The sequence below is a fragment of the Haliotis cracherodii genome, unplaced genomic scaffold (genome assembly GCF_022045235.1).
Source record: "Haliotis cracherodii isolate W230 unplaced genomic scaffold, xgHalCrac1.p SCAF_1, whole genome shotgun sequence".
In the NCBI taxonomy this organism is placed as follows: domain Eukaryota; kingdom Metazoa; phylum Mollusca; class Gastropoda; order Lepetellida; family Haliotidae; genus Haliotis; species Haliotis cracherodii.
Window position 1 is genome coordinate 82,241,312 of NW_027266264.1, and position 18,265 is coordinate 82,259,576.

General features: G+C 42.8%; 1 protein-coding gene across 2 annotated transcripts in view; it reads left to right on the forward strand.

The window, feature by feature from the left end:
* LOC139447007 (ras GTPase-activating-like protein IQGAP1) overlaps positions 1 to 17,407 on the forward strand; it is a 120,415-nt gene extending 103,008 nt beyond the window's left edge. For both annotated transcript variants that reach the window (XM_071228211.1, XM_071228284.1), the window contains 16 exons: positions 2,680 to 2,754; positions 3,048 to 3,197; positions 4,647 to 4,787; positions 5,400 to 5,484; positions 6,336 to 6,500; positions 6,674 to 6,741; positions 7,056 to 7,188; positions 8,198 to 8,300; positions 8,579 to 8,717; positions 9,909 to 9,996; positions 10,082 to 10,194; positions 10,618 to 10,732; positions 12,619 to 12,785; positions 12,983 to 13,114; positions 13,674 to 13,782; positions 15,015 to 17,407. In XM_071228211.1, the coding sequence (XP_071084312.1) occupies positions 2,680 to 2,754; positions 3,048 to 3,197; positions 4,647 to 4,787; positions 5,400 to 5,484; positions 6,336 to 6,500; positions 6,674 to 6,741; positions 7,056 to 7,188; positions 8,198 to 8,300; positions 8,579 to 8,717; positions 9,909 to 9,996; positions 10,082 to 10,194; positions 10,618 to 10,732; positions 12,619 to 12,785; positions 12,983 to 13,114; positions 13,674 to 13,782; positions 15,015 to 15,140 (1,909 nt within the window). In that variant the 3' untranslated portion in view covers positions 15,141 to 17,407. The remainder of the gene's footprint in view (positions 1 to 2,679; positions 2,755 to 3,047; positions 3,198 to 4,646; positions 4,788 to 5,399; positions 5,485 to 6,335; positions 6,501 to 6,673; positions 6,742 to 7,055; positions 7,189 to 8,197; positions 8,301 to 8,578; positions 8,718 to 9,908; positions 9,997 to 10,081; positions 10,195 to 10,617; positions 10,733 to 12,618; positions 12,786 to 12,982; positions 13,115 to 13,673; positions 13,783 to 15,014) is intronic.
* The last annotated feature ends 858 nt before the right edge of the window (positions 17,408 to 18,265 follow it).

Genomic DNA, 18,265 nt, shown 5'->3' on the forward strand with positions numbered 1-18,265 from the left:
TAGCTGTCTGTCATCCAGTGGTATATAGGGCTGGCATATCTAGCTGTCTGTCATCCTGTGGTATATAAGGCTGGCGTATCTAGCTGTCTATCATCCAGTGGTATATAGGGCTGGCCTATCTAGCTGTCTATCATCCAGTGGTATATAGGGCTGGAGTATCTAGCTGTCTGTCACCCAGTGGTATATAGGGCTGGCATATCTAGCTGTCTATCATCCAGTGGTATATAGGGCTGGCGTATCTAGCTGTCTATCATCCAGTGGTATATAGGGCTGGCCTATCTAGCTGTCTATCATCCAGTGGTATATAAGGCTGGCGTATCTAGCTGTCTGTCACCCAGTGGTCTATAGGGCTGGCCTATCTAGCTGTCTATCATCCAGTGGTATATAGGGCTGGCCTATCTAGCTGTCTATCATCCAGTGGTATATAGGGCTGGCCTATCTAGCTGTCTATCATCCAGTGGTATATAAGGCTGGCGTATCTAGCTGTCTGTCACCCAGTGGTATATAGGGCTGGCCTATCTAGCTGTCTATCATCCAGTGGTATATAGGGCTGGCCTATCTAGCTGTCTATCATTCAGCTTACTTCTGTATCAGGCTGGTGGCACCAGAAACATGTATTCATTCTTTGATTCTCTCAGTTCCTAGTTTCCCATGCAGTTACATGTAAGTTGGTCAGAGTTAGAACAGAAGAGGGAGTAAGAGAAACTTCAACAGAATTCAAGAAAATAGAAACATTCATCCATGTTGATATTTGTCTGTTTATTCTTGTGTTGTGTAATACATTGCTGTTGTTTCTTGTCTTTCGTTCTACAGTTTGGGTTTTGTACTGTCTTTGCAACAGAGATCCACTTGTAGGCCATGCAAACCATTTGTTATTTTTATAGACAAGCCTATATTAGGTTTTGCTGAGAAAGGGCAAATTGTCCTTGGAAATGGGATTTTGTTTTAAACATATTTTTGTTTTTCCATTATTTTTCAAGAAAATTTTACTTTTTAAGGGACATAAGTCTTAATATCAACCCTAACAACAGTTTTTTACTTTAGTATTTTACCTTCTGTTTGTACATATTATTGACAAAAGAAATAAAAAATGGGCAGGTAAATTTGGTAACATTGTTACGAAAGCTCCAACTCCCCATTGCATTGCATGTTTAGGTAGATTATACATGAGCATCATACATGTACACGATTGTTGAACCAACAGGGTAATAGTTTATGAAGATAAGATGATGGAAACACGACTGGAAAGTAATAAAAAGAGCCAAAAACACAAGCATGTTAGAAAATTTGATTCCTTCATGGTATGACATAGTGTATCAGTCGTTGTTGTCTGCATCATGAATCACACCATCTTTCCAAGGCAAGGGAGCTGACTGAAATTGACAGTCCAGTTTCCACCCTTGCTGAACTAGGCTGGGATTAAGGAGTTATTTTTTGGCTGGGCTAACGAGTTTATGCATAGTCCAATCAAAATAGCGTAACGAAATTGACATCTGGTTCGTAAACTGCCGTGCAGATTGTGGCCGATTGTAGGATTTGCAAAGCATGTGTGATGCCAAGTTGGCTTTAACAGATATTTTCCAGATCTTTTCATCTTTTGAATCAAGGGGCTCACATGATTCGCAAAGTAAGACCCGTTTTATCACAATATAGATTTTGATTATCAATCAGATTGTCTTGACTGGGCGCCTCCATTTTGTTTAAAGCAAATGCAGACAGACAGATTGCAAATGCAAGTAATATGAGAGGTGGAATATGTTTGGTCAATAGGAGGGGACATAGAAGCAACATAACTCGTAATAGCCACTGGTTGCCCTACGATCAAGCCCAGAAATTCCAACCTAGTTCAGCAATGGTGGAAGCTGGACTCTTAGCAAGTTAACACCCTTGATGTGGGAAGATGGAACCACACTGCATCCAGGAACATCCCCTCTCACTGCATGACGGTACAGCCCATAGAGGGTCCATATATCCCATCTTACAGAAATATGAGGAATTATCTGGTGCAGTTTATTGGTCATTGCATGGTTAAGTAATGTATTCACAGTAAAGGCAAATAACAAGTGCATGGGACAAGTGATATGAAATATGCATGCCACATAGTGTTTTAGTACCAGAAAACATTATTAAGACCAACAGATAGCATTTGGTACAGATTGTTTAGTACGAGTATGTAAGTAAGAACTTATCTCTCAGTTGTGTTTCATAAATTTCTTGGGAAGTCGTACATTGTCCTCACATTCATCAGTCATTTGCTACGTGTGTGTGTCCACCTCACGGATCTCTGACACTAATTGTTAATGTGCTGTGTGAATTAACACCTTATCTTCTCAGACCTCTGAAACCATATACCTACTGAATTACACCAGAAAATAATGTTATATACATGCAATTAAGATAATTCATTCCAAAAGGATTAGCAATATATTTGCAGATTTCAGGTAGTAAGAACAATTTAAATGTCTGTTGGAAACGACCATAATGTTCCATCACATTGCTTGACTTTCTGTAGACCTCTCTCTTATCACTATGGTTGCTCACTCTTCTAAGCTGTCTCCTTCGTCAGTTGTCTGTCTGACTTACATACAGGATCAGTAGATAGGAGGCATGTTACCCACGGCAATATTGTATCTTGAGACGACTTCGTACAGTAATGTTGGACTGGATGTTCTGTTACAGATCTAAAGTGGACAAGATGACGGACATTGTGACTGGCAACCCACTTGTTGTCAAGATGATTGTAGGGTTCAACAGGTATGTGTATTTTGTTGTTGCAATGAATAATTCAGATTAAACTGGTAAACTCTACCAATTTGGTTGGCATGTTATTAATGAATAATTACAAGGTATGATTGTTCCAAAACTAGAACCTGTTAATTTAGACACTGTTAGACAATAAGCAGTGGTCTTTAATGTCATAGGTGTTGTTTCAGTATGTTGTGTTTTGGCATGTGCTTTTAGTTATGGCATTGACAAAATTGGTAGCTCAAAAAACATGCTTTATCAGTTTAGGATGTTTGTGACATATTCACGGACTACTTTGCCAGGAACCAACGGGGTCAGAATGCCCTGAGGGAGATGCTGAACCCCCTCATCACAGGGGTTGTGGAGGACAAGAACCTGCGCATCAACACCAACCCCATCGAGGTGTACAAGGCCTGGGTCAACCAGACGGAGTCCGAGACTGGCAAGGCCAGGTGAGTCCAGTCTGAACCAGACATTCAGAGACAGGCAAGGCCAGGTGAGTCCAGTCTGAACCAGACGGAGTCCGAGACAGGCAAGGCCAGGTGAGTCCAGTCTGAACCAGATGGAGTCCGAGACAGGCAAGGCCAAGTGAGTCCAGTCTGAACCAGATGGAGTCCGAGACAGGCAAGGCCAAGTGAGTCCAGTCTGAACCAGACAGTCAGAGACAGGCAAGGCCAGGTGAGTCCAGTCTGAACCAGACGGAGTCAGAGACAGGCAAGGCCAAGTGAGTCCAGTCTGAACCAGATGGAGTCCGAGACAGGCAAGGCCAGGTGAGTCCAGTCTGAACCAGACGGAGTCCGAGACAGGCAAGGCCAAGTGAGTCCAGTCTGAACCAGACGGAGTCCGAGACAGGCAAGGCCAAGTGAGTCCAGTCTGAACCAGATGGAGTCCGAGACAGGCAAGGTCAAGTGAGTCCAGTCTGAACCAGATGGAGTCCGAGACAGGCAAGGCCAGGTGAGTCCAGTCTGAACCAGATGGAGTTTGAGACAGGCAAGGTCAAGTGAGTCCAGTCTGAACCAGATGGAGTCCGAGACAGGCAAGGCCAAGTGAGTCCAGTCTGAACCAGATGGAGTCCGAGACAGGCAAGGCCAAGTGAGTCCAGTCTGAACCAGACGGAGTCCAAGACATGCATGGCGGGGTGAGTTCAGTATGAACCAGTCTCTAATGGGACACATTCCAGGAGCCAGCAATAAGAGCATTTGTGTATGCCAATGTATGTATGCCCCAATAATTATCCTTGGCTTTGTTGTTACTGAACTTTTCTTGTATGATCTCATTGTGGTTAAGACTGATGTCATCATGTTCTGATTTCTTCCAATAAGCTGAAACTATGTGATGTAACTGAAAAATTACCCATAATGCAATGAATTAGTGTTCCTCGTCAGAGCTTGCTACGCAACAAAATTATTTCAGTTGGGATAGATAATCCGTACTTCCTTCATAGGTTACTCTCCATACTACGCATTAAACTGAATTGTAAAACAAATGGGAGTGCTGCAATCTGGGTTTAAGTGGGATTTTTAACCTGGACATGTTCGGGACTTTCATTGCGTATATCTACTTCTTCAGAAAGTCGAAAGTTTCCAATAAACATGGAATTCAGCAAGGCTATAAGAGTATTGCGTCTATTTTATTGATTTGTTATAATTATAAGAACCTTACGATTAAGTCTGTCTTTCCCTGTTAAGTGGTTTCCATTGTCCTGGAAGGTTTCTTTCCACTATGGCATCAGATGTTAGAGTCCACAAAGGAAGAGCGCTTCAGAATATTACACATACTGTTTGGCTGTTAAATGTTTCTGTATTTGTGGGTATTGATGTCCACAATTCAAAAGCACAATTAATGTCCTAATTACCAGCATTGACTATGAGCAATAAGTGACGGAGTGTGTTCTGTCTCAGGGGCCTGCCGTACGACGTGTCCACGGAACAAGCCCTGGAACACCCCGAGGTTCAGCAGCAGATCCAGGAGTCCATCAAACGTCTGCAGGACGTCTCCGACCGCTTCCTCAACAAGATCCTCACCTCACTCGACAAGATCCCGTGAGTACATGCCGACAGTTGGAATACTATGTGTACAATTATTGTCACTGTTGTCACTTCCTTTAACCGTTTGTCTTTGGCATCTGATCAGATGTTTTTGAACCTACGGAAGAACTGATCCCCCTATATGTTAATCATTTATGCCACAGTACCATCTAGTGAGTTGTTTTCTTTAATACTTAATTGATACAACACTCATAACAGAAAACAGATTGTGGTGGTTGGCTCGTCACGCCAAAGACCCGGTTTAGATTACCGACATGGGTACAATGTGTGAAGCCCATTTTTGGTGTACCCCGCCGTGATATTGCTGGAATATTGCTGACAGTGGCGTAAAACCACACTCACTGACTCACTCACTCACTCACTCACTCACTCACTCACTCACTCACTCACTCTGTACACGCCTGGGGCGGTCGGGTAGCCTAGTGGTTAAAGCGTTCGCTTGTCACACCGAAGACCTGGCTTCGATTCCCGACATAGGTACAATGTGTGAAGCCCCCACCATGATAGTGCAGGAATATTGTTAAAAACGGCGTAAAACCATACTTCCTCACTCACTCACTCCATACACGCCTCACCATGGGTACTGAGACATGCCTGTTGCTGCAGATATGGGATGCGGTACATGGCTCGGGTGATGAGGGATGCTCTTATGAAGAAGTTCCCGGACGCACAGGAGAAAGATGTCCTGAAGGTACAGTCGGTCACATTATCTACCAATAATCAACCTCAGCATGTACAGCAGTAGAAACAAACTGTTTTAGTCCACTAATCCTCATAATGATTACATAATGCAAAACCCTTAATAATTGCAAATTTCCACTCGTCCTTATTATACCTTACTATTGGACAGTTTGGCAAGGACTACAGGACTATTGCCAGTTTCTGTTGCTGATGTAATGGGACATGAGTGGTCTGAGACACTACTGTACAGAGTTGCTTCCCATAACCATGTCAGGATCTGCTGGTGTTGGATTCATTACGGTTCTAGGTCTGCCAGCCATATAACGCTGCTCATGAACATATGCAGTATACATCTCTGAACTACACCAGTTTGGGTTTCTCCTGGGTACATTAAGCTGACCCAATGTGTTGTAAGACTGTTATTATGTATGAATTGGCATTATACTTTAACCACTCACTCATTATTATTTCACTGACAAAGATTTCAGGTTTGTTGATGAAATAATCTGTTTTCTGAATGAGTATGACGCATGACTCGTATCTGCCAGTCAAGCTAAATGTACACGAGCACAGTCTGTACACCTATCTATATCTGTCCTGAAAGTGGGATTAAAGTCTTCAGTACCACTTTGTGTGGTAACTCTAGTTTATGATGTGTATCAAGCAAGGTGTTAAGATTACCTCACTGGACAGTTTTTAAGTTTGTATCATGTGTCCGTTTCACACAAGGTACCAGCTACAGCAGGTTGACCCAGACTACAGTAGGAGCACTAGATGGTGAAGCTCCTCTTTAAGCCTGTTGCCTGAGGGTTTGTAGTCAGTTTGTTGGTTTATGCGACATTGTTCATCTCTCTGTTGTAGATTGTGGGAAATCTCCTCTACTATCGGTATCTCAACTCGGCGATCGTTGCCCCTGACGCCTTCGACATCATCACTGTCGGCGCAGATAAAGCTTTAACCAATGACCAGAGGAGGAATCTGGGATCCATTGCGAAAATCCTTCAGTTTGCTGCATCTAATAAAGGGGTAACACTCTCAGTGTTTTAAGGTGGAGACAATAGAACTTGATAAGTTCCATTACTGGAGCCAGTTTGACGTGAGACATAGTCAAGTACATTGTTAGCTTCCCTTAGGTGAAGGTCAGCCTGCCATGGATGTTGATGTCAAAACAGCTCATAATTGTTTGCTTCCATTTCCAGTTCGGAGGAGAGAGTTCGTACTTGGCCAGTATGAACGACTACATCAGGGTGGCCCACGATAAGTTCAAGTAAGTCATTCAAAGCGTTTGGGTTGTTTTATTCAGTAACAGAAAATTGAGGCGGTCGTTCGCTCATCACTCCGAGAACCCATGTAAAGGCCATTTCTGGTGTCCCCTGCCGTGATATTGTTGGAATTGTTAAAAGCGGCATAAAACCAAACTCACTCACTCACTTCCTCCCTCAGTAACAGAAATTCAATAGTTATAACTTCGCAATATTTGCATTTAGTAGATTCTTTTGAAATAATACAATGGCAGATCTCTACACTGTACACAATATGAAACCATCACAAATTGATGAGCTGCTTCTGATGTCATTACAGGAAGTACTGCCTGGCTGCCTGTGATGTGGAGGAGCCGGAGGTCAAGTTCAACATTGACCAGTACACGGATGTCACTATGATCACCAAACCAGTTGTCTACATCTCGGTACAGGAGATTGTCGACACACATCAGGTGAGATTGTGAGAAGTATTGCTATCACTGGAGAAAGTGTTGATTGACATGACCTTGACATACACCTGATGTTGTCCCCTCTAGACCGTGACCACCTCTGTAACTTGTCTGTATCATTGTGTCCTGACCCCTGTGGGTTAGAACTGGTCCCCAGCAAACTATGCTGTTCATAACCGATGACCAAATGGATATGGATCAGGTGGTCAGGCTCTGTGACTTGACTGTATGATTGTGCCCTGACCCCTGGTCCCCAGCAACGTATGCCTGTCATAAGAGATGACCAAATTTGATCAGGTGGTCAGGCTCTTGACTTGACTGTATGATTGTGCCCTGACCCCTGTTCCCAGCAACGTATGCCTGTCATAAGAGATGACCAAATTTGATCAGGTGGTCAGGCTCTTGACTTGACTGTATGATTGTGCCCTGACCCCTGGTCCCCAGCAACGTATGCCTGTCATAAGAGATGACCAAATTTGATCAGGTGGTCAGGCTCTTGACTTGACTGTATGATTGTGCCCTGACCCCTGGTCCCCAGCAACGTATGCCTGTCATAAGAGATGACCAAATTTGATCAGGTGGTGCGGCTCGGTGACTTGACTGTCTGATTGTGCCCTGACCCCTGGTCCCCAGAAACCTATGCCTGTCATAAGAGATGACCAAATTTGATCAGGTGGTGAGGCGCGTTGACTTGGTTGATGGCATTTCATTGTACCCATCGTACCTGCGTGGATCATTGCTCACAATATCAATCACTGGATTGTCTGGTCCAGACTTTTATTTACAGACCATCGTCATTTAGCTGGGATATTGCTGAGTGCGACGTTACACGACATTGTTCCTGGTGTTCATGGTCTCAGTCACTGGATTGTCTGGTTCAAATCTAGGTGCCACTGTACAAAACAACCTTAGCACTAAGACAGTCGTAAGTCTATGTTAAGGTATGGGAGTTACGATCACCTTAGCACTTAGCACCCTCATGTCGTCCACTGACGTTGTTGTGTTGTTACAGCTGCTGCTTCAGCATCAGGACGCCATCGCACCAGAGCATCAGGATGCGCTCCATGAACTCTTGGAGGATCTAGGGGAGGTGCCCACCATCGATGAGCTGCTAGGTGAGTAAGAGGGACTGTGGTAGAGGATCTAGATTTGAATTAGCATTGTTTCGATTAACAGAGGAGTTTGCATTCAGAACTTAAGACATGAACATTTTGACAACAATCCGAACCACAATACTGCCGATGTATAGTGTTCGGCAGAGCAGTTTTCACAATTATCTCATGGGATGACCTCATGTTTTTACATGAAATGAAAATATGTAATGCAGGATAAGTATTGATATAAATATATCGGGCATTGATGAGATCATGTAGACATGCTGGTCCTCCTTCAGGCACAGAGTTGACGGGAGATGAAACCACGAACGACGACCTACGGGCACAGCTGTCCAAGACAGAGTTGTCCATGACGTTGTCCAGCAAGTTTGACGTTCAGCACGACGACCAGGCAGACATGAAGACTCTCATGATCAGGTTAGACACACGCTAGTTGATTAGTGTCCAATCATTCATTCTGGTAATTGGGGAGCAGGTGTTGCAAAGTGGTTTGAAACCCAGATTTATTCCAGTTGTGTTCTGAAAGGCATTTAGAAGTGATACACATTAGGAAGAGAATATATGGATGTCAACTTCTTTATTATGAGGAACACAGCGTTTCGGAGTATAGGCTTACTCCTTCACCAGGGGGGATGCCTGATGAAGGAGTAAGCATATACTCCGAAACGAGCGAAAGAGCACATTACTCAGAAATGTTGTGTTCCTCATAATAAAGAAGTTGACATCCATATATTCTCTTCCTTACCATACACATGGTTTTCATAAAAACCAGTATCACATGGCAGGGTTTCACGTGATTACTTGTATTAAAGTGCTAATGGCATGGTTAAATTCATAATGGCACAGTCAAAACAAGATCATGCCTTAAGGGCCAACACTCCATGCTGAGATTTGTTTCCTGGGAGACTATTGGCTCCTAGCAATATTCTAGGTGCCATTTCAAACTTAAAGAGCCTCATTAAAGTTTATGGAGCCACTTTCATTTAGGCTTACAAACAAATTAATATTTTAGAAATTAAATAATAAGACGAGACAGGATTGAAAAAAATTCCAATTGCTGTTGCCTGAACAACAAACTTTTGAAAACTTGATGCAATAAAGACAAGTAATTGAACAGTTACCCATATCAAATGACTATGACTGGAATTTGCTTGGCCAATTACCTGAAACAATACCGCTGTTGCCTCTCCACTTTATTCAAATGTTTGTTTTATGCAGTCACTTGAATTTCCGATTTATTTATTACTATGAGACACATTCATAGCAGACAAAGTAATCTTGGTCGTCTAGCCTTCCCACATATGCATCTCATTAAAGCTGTTAGGACATGCCACAATTTTGAAAGTAAACAACGAAACAATCAATCTTGTCCAGTTTCTTTCAGTATGTGTAAAGATTTAGGTTGCAAAGATAATTTTATTAATGGGAGCCAAATTGCAACCAAGCAATAAATACAGGTAGCAGAATTGTAATTTAGACAGCAAATGCAACTTGCTCACTTGGAGGGCTAAGGGCACACTTGGACATCACATTTGTTTTATAATAATACCTTGTGATCATATTATGTCAGTGATAAATAAGCCACATATACATTCTGTTTACTTTCAGGACAAAGCGCATGATAGTTGATGTGATAGCGTGTCAGCCGGGAGACGATCTCATCCAGGTGCTCGACATCCCGTCCAGTGAAACACAGGTACTGATGGAAACTTCATGTTGTTTGGATTGTGACAGAGATCTATGAATTCCCATAAGGCATTGCTGTTTTTTATCTTCTCCAGGAAGAAATCCACCAGGCGCTAGTGAAGAAGCGTGAAATGATTGATCGCAAGATGACGGAGAACAAGGAGAAGGGGAAGCTGGTTCGCCACGCCTCCATCCTCGGAGACACCAGGTACACTGTTGTTCAAAACTCACTTGACATAGGATTCGATTTCCAAATTAGTAGATGTGTGAAGCCCATTTCTGGTGTCCCCTGCCATGATATTGCAAGAATATTTCTAAAGCCTGCTTAAAACCATACTCACTCACTCACTCACTCACTCACTCACTCACTCACTCACTCACTCACTCACTCACTCACTCACTCAAAATCACTCACTCAAAATCAGTTGAAAAAAATATCACCCAAAAAGGACGGGATTTTCTTTTTTATTAATTCATCTGAAACATGAATTGCCAATATTGCTGGTTTTCTAGAGTTCAGTGTTCAACTTACGGCTTATATGAAGCAGTGTATAATATTAAGGTAGCATCTGTGCACTACAGTGTCTGGTCTAGTCGTCTGTAGTGTCTGACCTACGTCCTTCATCTGCAGGTTGCCGCTGGAGAACATGAAGGGCAAGATCAAGAAGAATTTACAGACTCTGGAAATAGCAGGGATGGTATCCAAGAAGAGCAAATACCAGGAACTGACCAACTCCATTGTGCAGGTATGTCACTCTCATAGTGAATCACAAAGTTTTAGGATTTGTCTGAGACACACCTGATTAGTTTATTTGCACACTGTAAAACCTTTTGGGACAGGCAAACAAGTGGTTCACAGTACTGGGGAAATCCACACAACCAGTTCATGGTGCCACATGATCAGTGCATGGTGCCACACAACCGGTCCAGTCTCTCACAGTCAGGGCATGGTGCCACACAACTGGTTCATGGTGCCACACAATCGGTCCAGTCTCTCACAATCAGTGCATGGTGCCACACAATCAGTGCATGGTGCCACACAATCAGTGCATGGTGCCACACAATCAGTGCATGGTGCCACACAATCAGTACATGGTGCCAAACAGTCAGTGCATGGTGCCAAACAGTCAGTGCATGGTGCCACACAGTCAGTGCATGGTGCCACACAATCGGTGCATGGTGCCAAACAGTCAGTGCATGGTGCCAAACAGTCAGTGCATGGTGCCACACAGTCAGTGCATGGTGCCAAAGTCAGTGCATGGTGCCAAACAATCAGTGCATGGTGCCAAACAGTCAGTGCATGGTGCCAAACAGTCAGGGCATGGTGCCACACAATCAGTGCATGGTGCCAAACAGTCAGTGCATGGTGCCAAACAGTCAGTGCATGGTGCCACACAGTCAGTGCATGGTGCCACTCATTCAGTGCATGGTGCCACACAACCAGTGCATGGTGCCACACAATCAGTACATGATGCCACACAATCAGTACATGGTGCCACACAATCAGTGCATGGTGCCACACAATCAGTACATGGTGCCACACAATCAGTACATGGTGCCACACAATCAGTACATGGTGCCACACAATCAGTGCAGTCTCTCACAGTCAGTGCATGGTGCCACACAATCAGTGCATGGTGCCACACAATCGGTCCAGTCTCTCACAGTCAATGCATGGTGCCACACAATCAGTACATGGTGCCACACAATCGGTCCAGTCTCTCACAGTCAATGCATGGTGCCACACAATCAGTGCATGGTGCCACACAATCAGTGCAGTCTCTGACAGTCAGTGCATGGTGCCACACAATCAGTACATGGTGCCACACAATCAGTGCAGTCTCTGACAGTCAGTGCATGGTGCCACACAATCAGTGCATGGTGCCACACAATCAGTACATGGTGCCACACAATCAGTACATGGTGCCACACAATCAGTACATGGTGCCACACAATCAGTGCAGTCTCTCACAGTCAGTGCATGGTGCCACACAATCAGTTCATGGTGCCACACAATCGGTCCAGTCTCTCACAGTCAATGCATGGTGCCACACAATCAGAACATGGTGCCACACAATCGGTCCAGTCTCTCACAGTCAATGCATGGTGCCACACAATCAGTGCATGGTGCCACACAATCAGTGCAGTCTCTGACAGTCAGTGCATGGTGCCACACAATCAGTACATGGTGCCACACAATCAGTGCAGTCTCTGACAGTCAGTGCATGGTGCCACACAATCAGTGCATGGTGCCACACAGTCAGTGCATGGTGCCACACAATCAGTACATGGTGCCACACAATCAGTGCAGTCTCTGACAGTCAGTGCATGGTGCCACACAATCAGTGCATGGTGCCACACAATCAGTACATGGTGCCACACAATCAGTACATGGTGCCACACAATCAGTACATGGTGCCACACAATCAGTGCAGTCTCTCAGTCAGTGCATGGTGCCACACAATCAGTTCATGGTGCCACACAATCGGTCCAGTCTCTCACAATCAGTGCATGGTGCCACACAATCAGTGCATGGTGCCACACAATCAGTCAGGTCTCACATTGTCACCACCTACTCCTCCTCCTCCTACTTCACAACAAGTATCAAGTGCCACACAATGCATGTTTTCAGGATATTCGTAACCAGAGGCGGTATCGCAACAACAGGAAGCAGGAGCTGATGCGACTCAGGACAACGTGCAAGAGTTTAGCAAACAAACGATCATTCTACGAGTCTCAGATTGACTACTACAACCAGTATGTGAAGACATGTCTTGCTAACTTACAACAGAAAGCCAAGTAAGTGATGGTCCATGTCTTCTACCCTACATGTCATGTCACTGCATTAAAGAGAATAAACCAGGTTGCCCAAAGGATGAAGGCCAGACTTGTATTTGAATGGTTTATGCCCAAATTTTGTTTTTTCTTAAACCAGGTGTGTGTTATATGTGGTGATCAACGATCTATGATGAAACATGACGACAAATGTGTTTCAGGAAGCATAAGAAGCCAGGATTGTTCCGGAAGCAGGCTGACAACCAGAAGGTCCATGGGTCGGTGATGTACAGCGCGGCGAGGCTCTACGAGAAGGGTGTCATCCTGGAGATACAGGGACTCCCACAGAATCAGTGAGTATGCCAACCAGCAGTGTCTGGCTGATGGACAGCAGATACAGCCTCACAAGGATATAGAGGCTCTTGGCTGACAATTTGGTTTAAAATTATCTCTCTCCAGTAAAAGGCAAATAATGTCAAATAACATCCGTCATTGAAATTCTAGCAGTTGATGGTAGGATTACTTCTGTCGAGGAAATGGCCAATTCTTTCTATCTTTTACGACACTTATTAAAAAAATTCTTTTGGGAATGAAACAAAAAAAAACTATTAATTTTAAGTTGCCAATTGACTATGAACTAAACTTGTAAATAATTTATGCCTTAAATAAAATGAGCTTTGTGTAGACTGTTCATACAGATGTCAATACGTGTTGATGTTTGAAGTCAGATTTGTAAAGTCCTGGAATTTATATTCAGACTTCGCTGATGGGAAATGTGTTTTGGAAAAGCTCTGAAAGTGTTGACCGGTGTTGGCCGGTGTTGGCCGGTGTTGACCGGTGTTGACCAGTGTTGTTGTGGTAAGAAGCATACAGGTTGTCTAGTTATACTCATGTGCTGATGTTTCTATGCAGATTCAAGAATGTGCTGTTTGAAATCGGCTCGACAGACAACCCAGGTGTGTTTGAGGTGAACGCCAAATTCATGGGCGTCCCAATGGATAAAGTGGAACTTGTCTTCCAGGTGAGAATTTGTAGACATCAGCAGAGGACTCTCATAGGGAGTAAAAATATAATGTACAGTAGACTTGATAATTAGTACAGGATCGGGTGGTCTTGCCGACTTGATTGATGCATATCATCGTATCTCAATTGTGTAGATTAATGCTCATGATACTTATCACTGGATTGTCTGGTTTGGACTTGATTATTTACAGACCGCCTTAAACAACAAACAAACAAACAATTAACAATGATTGTGTTCAATCCCTTCCAAGCACCTGTTCACAGTCAATGATGGACCAGTCACATCCGTGGTTTAGAACGGGATTCTGTGTCACACATTCACGGTTGACAGCTTGAGCTGTGACCTAGCACCAGGTCTCAGATGACAGTCACACATTCACGGTTGATAGCTTGAGCTGTGACCTAACACCAGGTGTGAGATGACAGTCACACATTCACGGTTGACAGCTTGAGCTGTGACCTAGCACCAGGTGTGAGATGACAGTCACACATTCACGGTTGACAGCTTGAGCTGTGACCTAGCACCAGGTGTGAGATGACAGTCACACATTCACGGTTGACAGCTTGAGCTGTGACCTAGCACCAGGTGTGAGATGACAGTCACACATTCACGGTTGACAGCTTGAGCTGTGACCTAGCACCAGGTGTGAGATGACAGTCACACATTCACGGTTGATAGCTTGAGCTGTGACCTAGCACCAGGTGTGAGATGACAGTCACACATTCACGGTTGATAGCTTGAGCTGTGACCTAGCACCAGGTGTGAGATGACAGTCACACATTCACGGTTGATAGCTTGAGCTGTGACCTAGCACCAGGTGTGAGATGACAGTCACACATTCACAGTTGACAGCTTGAGCTGTGACCTAGCACCAGGTGTGAGATGACATTGTCACACATTTTGTGACTGCCCTATCCTCAGTCCAGGTTTCCTGGGTTAGAATTGGTGCACAGCAACCTATGCTGGTCGTAAGAGGTGACTTGATAGATCGGGTGGTCAGGCTCGATGATTTGGTTGATCATTGCTTATATCAATCACTGAATTGTCTGGTTCAGACTCAGTCCTTTTACAGGCTGCTGTCATACAGTTAGACGGTTGATGAGTGGGGCATCGGACATCAAACAAAACAACTCAGAGTGCTGGAGCCCTGTGATATGTATATTCCCAATCCTAGCAGGACGCTGACCGATGTGAACGATGTGAGTAATTATGACTTGCTGTTCTTTCAGGACTTGCTGCAGCTGCAGTACGAGGGCGTTGCCGTCATGGTGATGTTCAGCAAGGCCAAGATCAACGTCAACCTCCTCATCTTCCTCATCAACAGGAAGTTCTACGGCAAACAGTTGGGGAAATAGTTGCACAAACAAGTTACATGTAAAAACTCATTCAACATAAACAAACCTTATTTCATTGTGATCATCTCTTGGAGTTCCAACCTGGAGGAAACCATTCGACGCTACACACGATTATAGAAATGTTGATTTGTGATAGTGGAGTATTTGGAAGGTAAACAAGCCAGTTTCCTCAAGCAGAACTAAGTGTAAAAAAAACAATGTCTTTCATACCAAGAAACAGGAGCTGTGTCACCAGTGTCGAGGAAAAATGATTGTGTCTTCATCAGGCAAATTTATAAGGAGTGGCTGGATCAGTTTAAGAGGTGGCGTTACTGATGTTTCTGTATAATATTATGCCACGTAGCGAGCCACATATTGTATATCTTGTCCTATTTTCTCTTCTGACTTGCCAGATCCATTACACTGATGGTTTGTTATCATACATTTGTTAGATCTGTTGATATATTGCACAAAATGTAGATACCTATTATTTCCCAATTGTACTGCTATAACATATATGTATCCATATATATTCCTACACTTTTATGGCCTTCTAAATTATGAAATCGATAATGGTAGTTTCAAAACACTGCTTTTATTATTAACTTGTTTATATGACAAGTGTCCCCATTTTGTATATCATGTATCTAGTGCAATACTTCCTTTCAACTGTCAACGATCTGTTAAGAGTTATCTCCCCTGACTGCTAAAGTGACATGCTGTACATAAGCAGGTCAACCATGGGAGTGTCTGTCACTAATTCTCCATTCTCAACCTTCTGTCCTATCTCTATACACTGCTTTTGGCAACACGAATTCACACTCAAACACTACACCACTATGAAGACCAATGAGGTTGGTCTAGAGTTGAAATTGTCTTGCTATTTGCTGAGCTGAATATATATCGCTATCTTGTTAATGTGCATTATGGAACTGAAATCTACACTGTTGATGTATATGGATACAACGTGTGATCCAAGAGCAGGACTATCTCTGGATCTGATTTTACGTCCTATTGCGATGTTTTACATGTCTGTGTTGAATCTCCTATTCTAGTGCTTTAAGTATTTTAGAACAAATGGGACCAAGATTTTACACCATTTTTTCCAAATTGATATATTTTGGATGTATATTTTGATAACCAATTTAGATTGTATTGTGATTTGGAATGGGACCAAGCGAAAAATTTAATTATGACAATTTCCAATGCAGCTTTATAAGCTTGACTTGTTCCTAGAAGGGCATAATGTTACTGTTTGTTTTGTTAACTCTGTTTGAAGTCAAGCTCTTTGTTATTTTCTTGAATGAAGGATCTTTGCCTTGCAGTAGGTAATGCTATGTTTTGATGTGTGGTTCCCCTTTCTTGCCACTGTTACGGAGGATCTAGTGGGTGATTGGCATAATACAGAAACATTCTGACCGTTGAAAACTTTCAAAACAACTATAAAATTGTTAACGGTATGTCACACTAATTTAATTATTTATGGAGCTTTAAAAAAATGAAAAATTGGTTCTTAGTCATCCTGTAAGAAACATTTTGTCATGTCTTCTTTGTTTAGATCCCTCAAAAATGAATCCTTACTTGTGAGGAACATGCTTTTCATACTAAAACAGCCACTGGGCTGCAAACATTAATTCTCAAAATTCAATGCCTGAGAACCAATTGTTTTTGTTTTTTGAGTTTGAAGCAGTTGTATATACGACACATGGTGCTACTAGACTAGTGGGTCTGTTTTCCAGGAGTCAGTTGCTGGCTTGACCAGCGAAGTGTACTGAAAGTGCATAGAAAGCCTTGTCCCTACTGCAGCTGATTGTGCACCCCGACACCACGACTGCCTTTGTGTGTATATAGGCCACACAGGATCTGTATCGGTCTCCACAGTCCTGGAATCTCAGCTGGTTGTATGGCGCTAGTTCATTGCTGGCTGGCTGGCAGCACCAGAGCAACCTAGATCTCTGTATTTCATGCATTTTCTGTGTAGTCACTACATTTATATTAAGCCTATATGTTATTTTAGGAAAGTGTAGGCTGTTTAAGCATTGGAAAGTTTATTGGCTCTTTTGTAATTTATCGGTTATGTAAACTTGATTTGTGCTTATATTTTATAGCTAACTTGTCATTGTGTATACAACAGACCAGAGTTCGGGACGCAAAGATGGAAGGACCAACACTTGAACTTATGTCTAATGTCTACTAATTTTAAGAACATTTGCTATTAGCAGATTTTAGAAATTTGTTTTATATTTCCTTGTCCAATGTTATTTCATTAAGCAATACAGTCAAATGGAATTTTCAAAGAGTGTTTGTTTTCATTATTGAGGATACTTCGTGAGAAATGACATGCCATCTCTTATGCCATTTCTTCTAGAATATAAATATACATGACATTTCATTTGACCTTTTTGATTCCAACATCTCAGTGCCATACCTGGTTAACTGGGAGGAAGGTGCACAAAGCATTTTATACTAAGCAAAAAAAGTTCATGAATCATCATGGACCATGAATATTTTGGGGATCTTGTGTTTGTAGAGAAGACATCTTTTCATACAAAATATTCATTATCCCTACCTTTTTTATATATCCCTAACTCAGTATAAAACATAAATTGCTGGTGATTCCGAGGCATTTGATTGGATAACTAAGTAATTCCTTTTGCATAAAACCAGGGGGGAAAAAATAGGCCACACCCACTTATGGACTACTGTTTTGGGGGGGGTCATGTTTATTTGTGGTTCCATATAATTATGAAATGAATTTCACATTGTGGTGGTGAACTTGAGTATGAACGCTTTGAACCATGCAAGTTAAAATTGTGTAAACACCAGAGCTTGCAACCACAACAATGTGAAATTCATTTCTTTTAAACTCATATTTTGAAGTTTACGGGATGCCAATTTTACTGTGTTGCACATTTTGGATGATTTACTTTACCGGTGACATTGGAATACAGTGACCTACTAGCGGAGATATTCTTCACACTTACGCGAAACAAAGACGTTCCAAGTCCATAAAAAAAAAAACACAACTCAAAAGAAGTTACCAAATATGTACAACATATCTTGTTTAACGCTACACTCAGCGATATTGCAGCTATATATCACGGCGGTTAGTATATAATCGAGCCTAGACCAGACCATACCGTGAT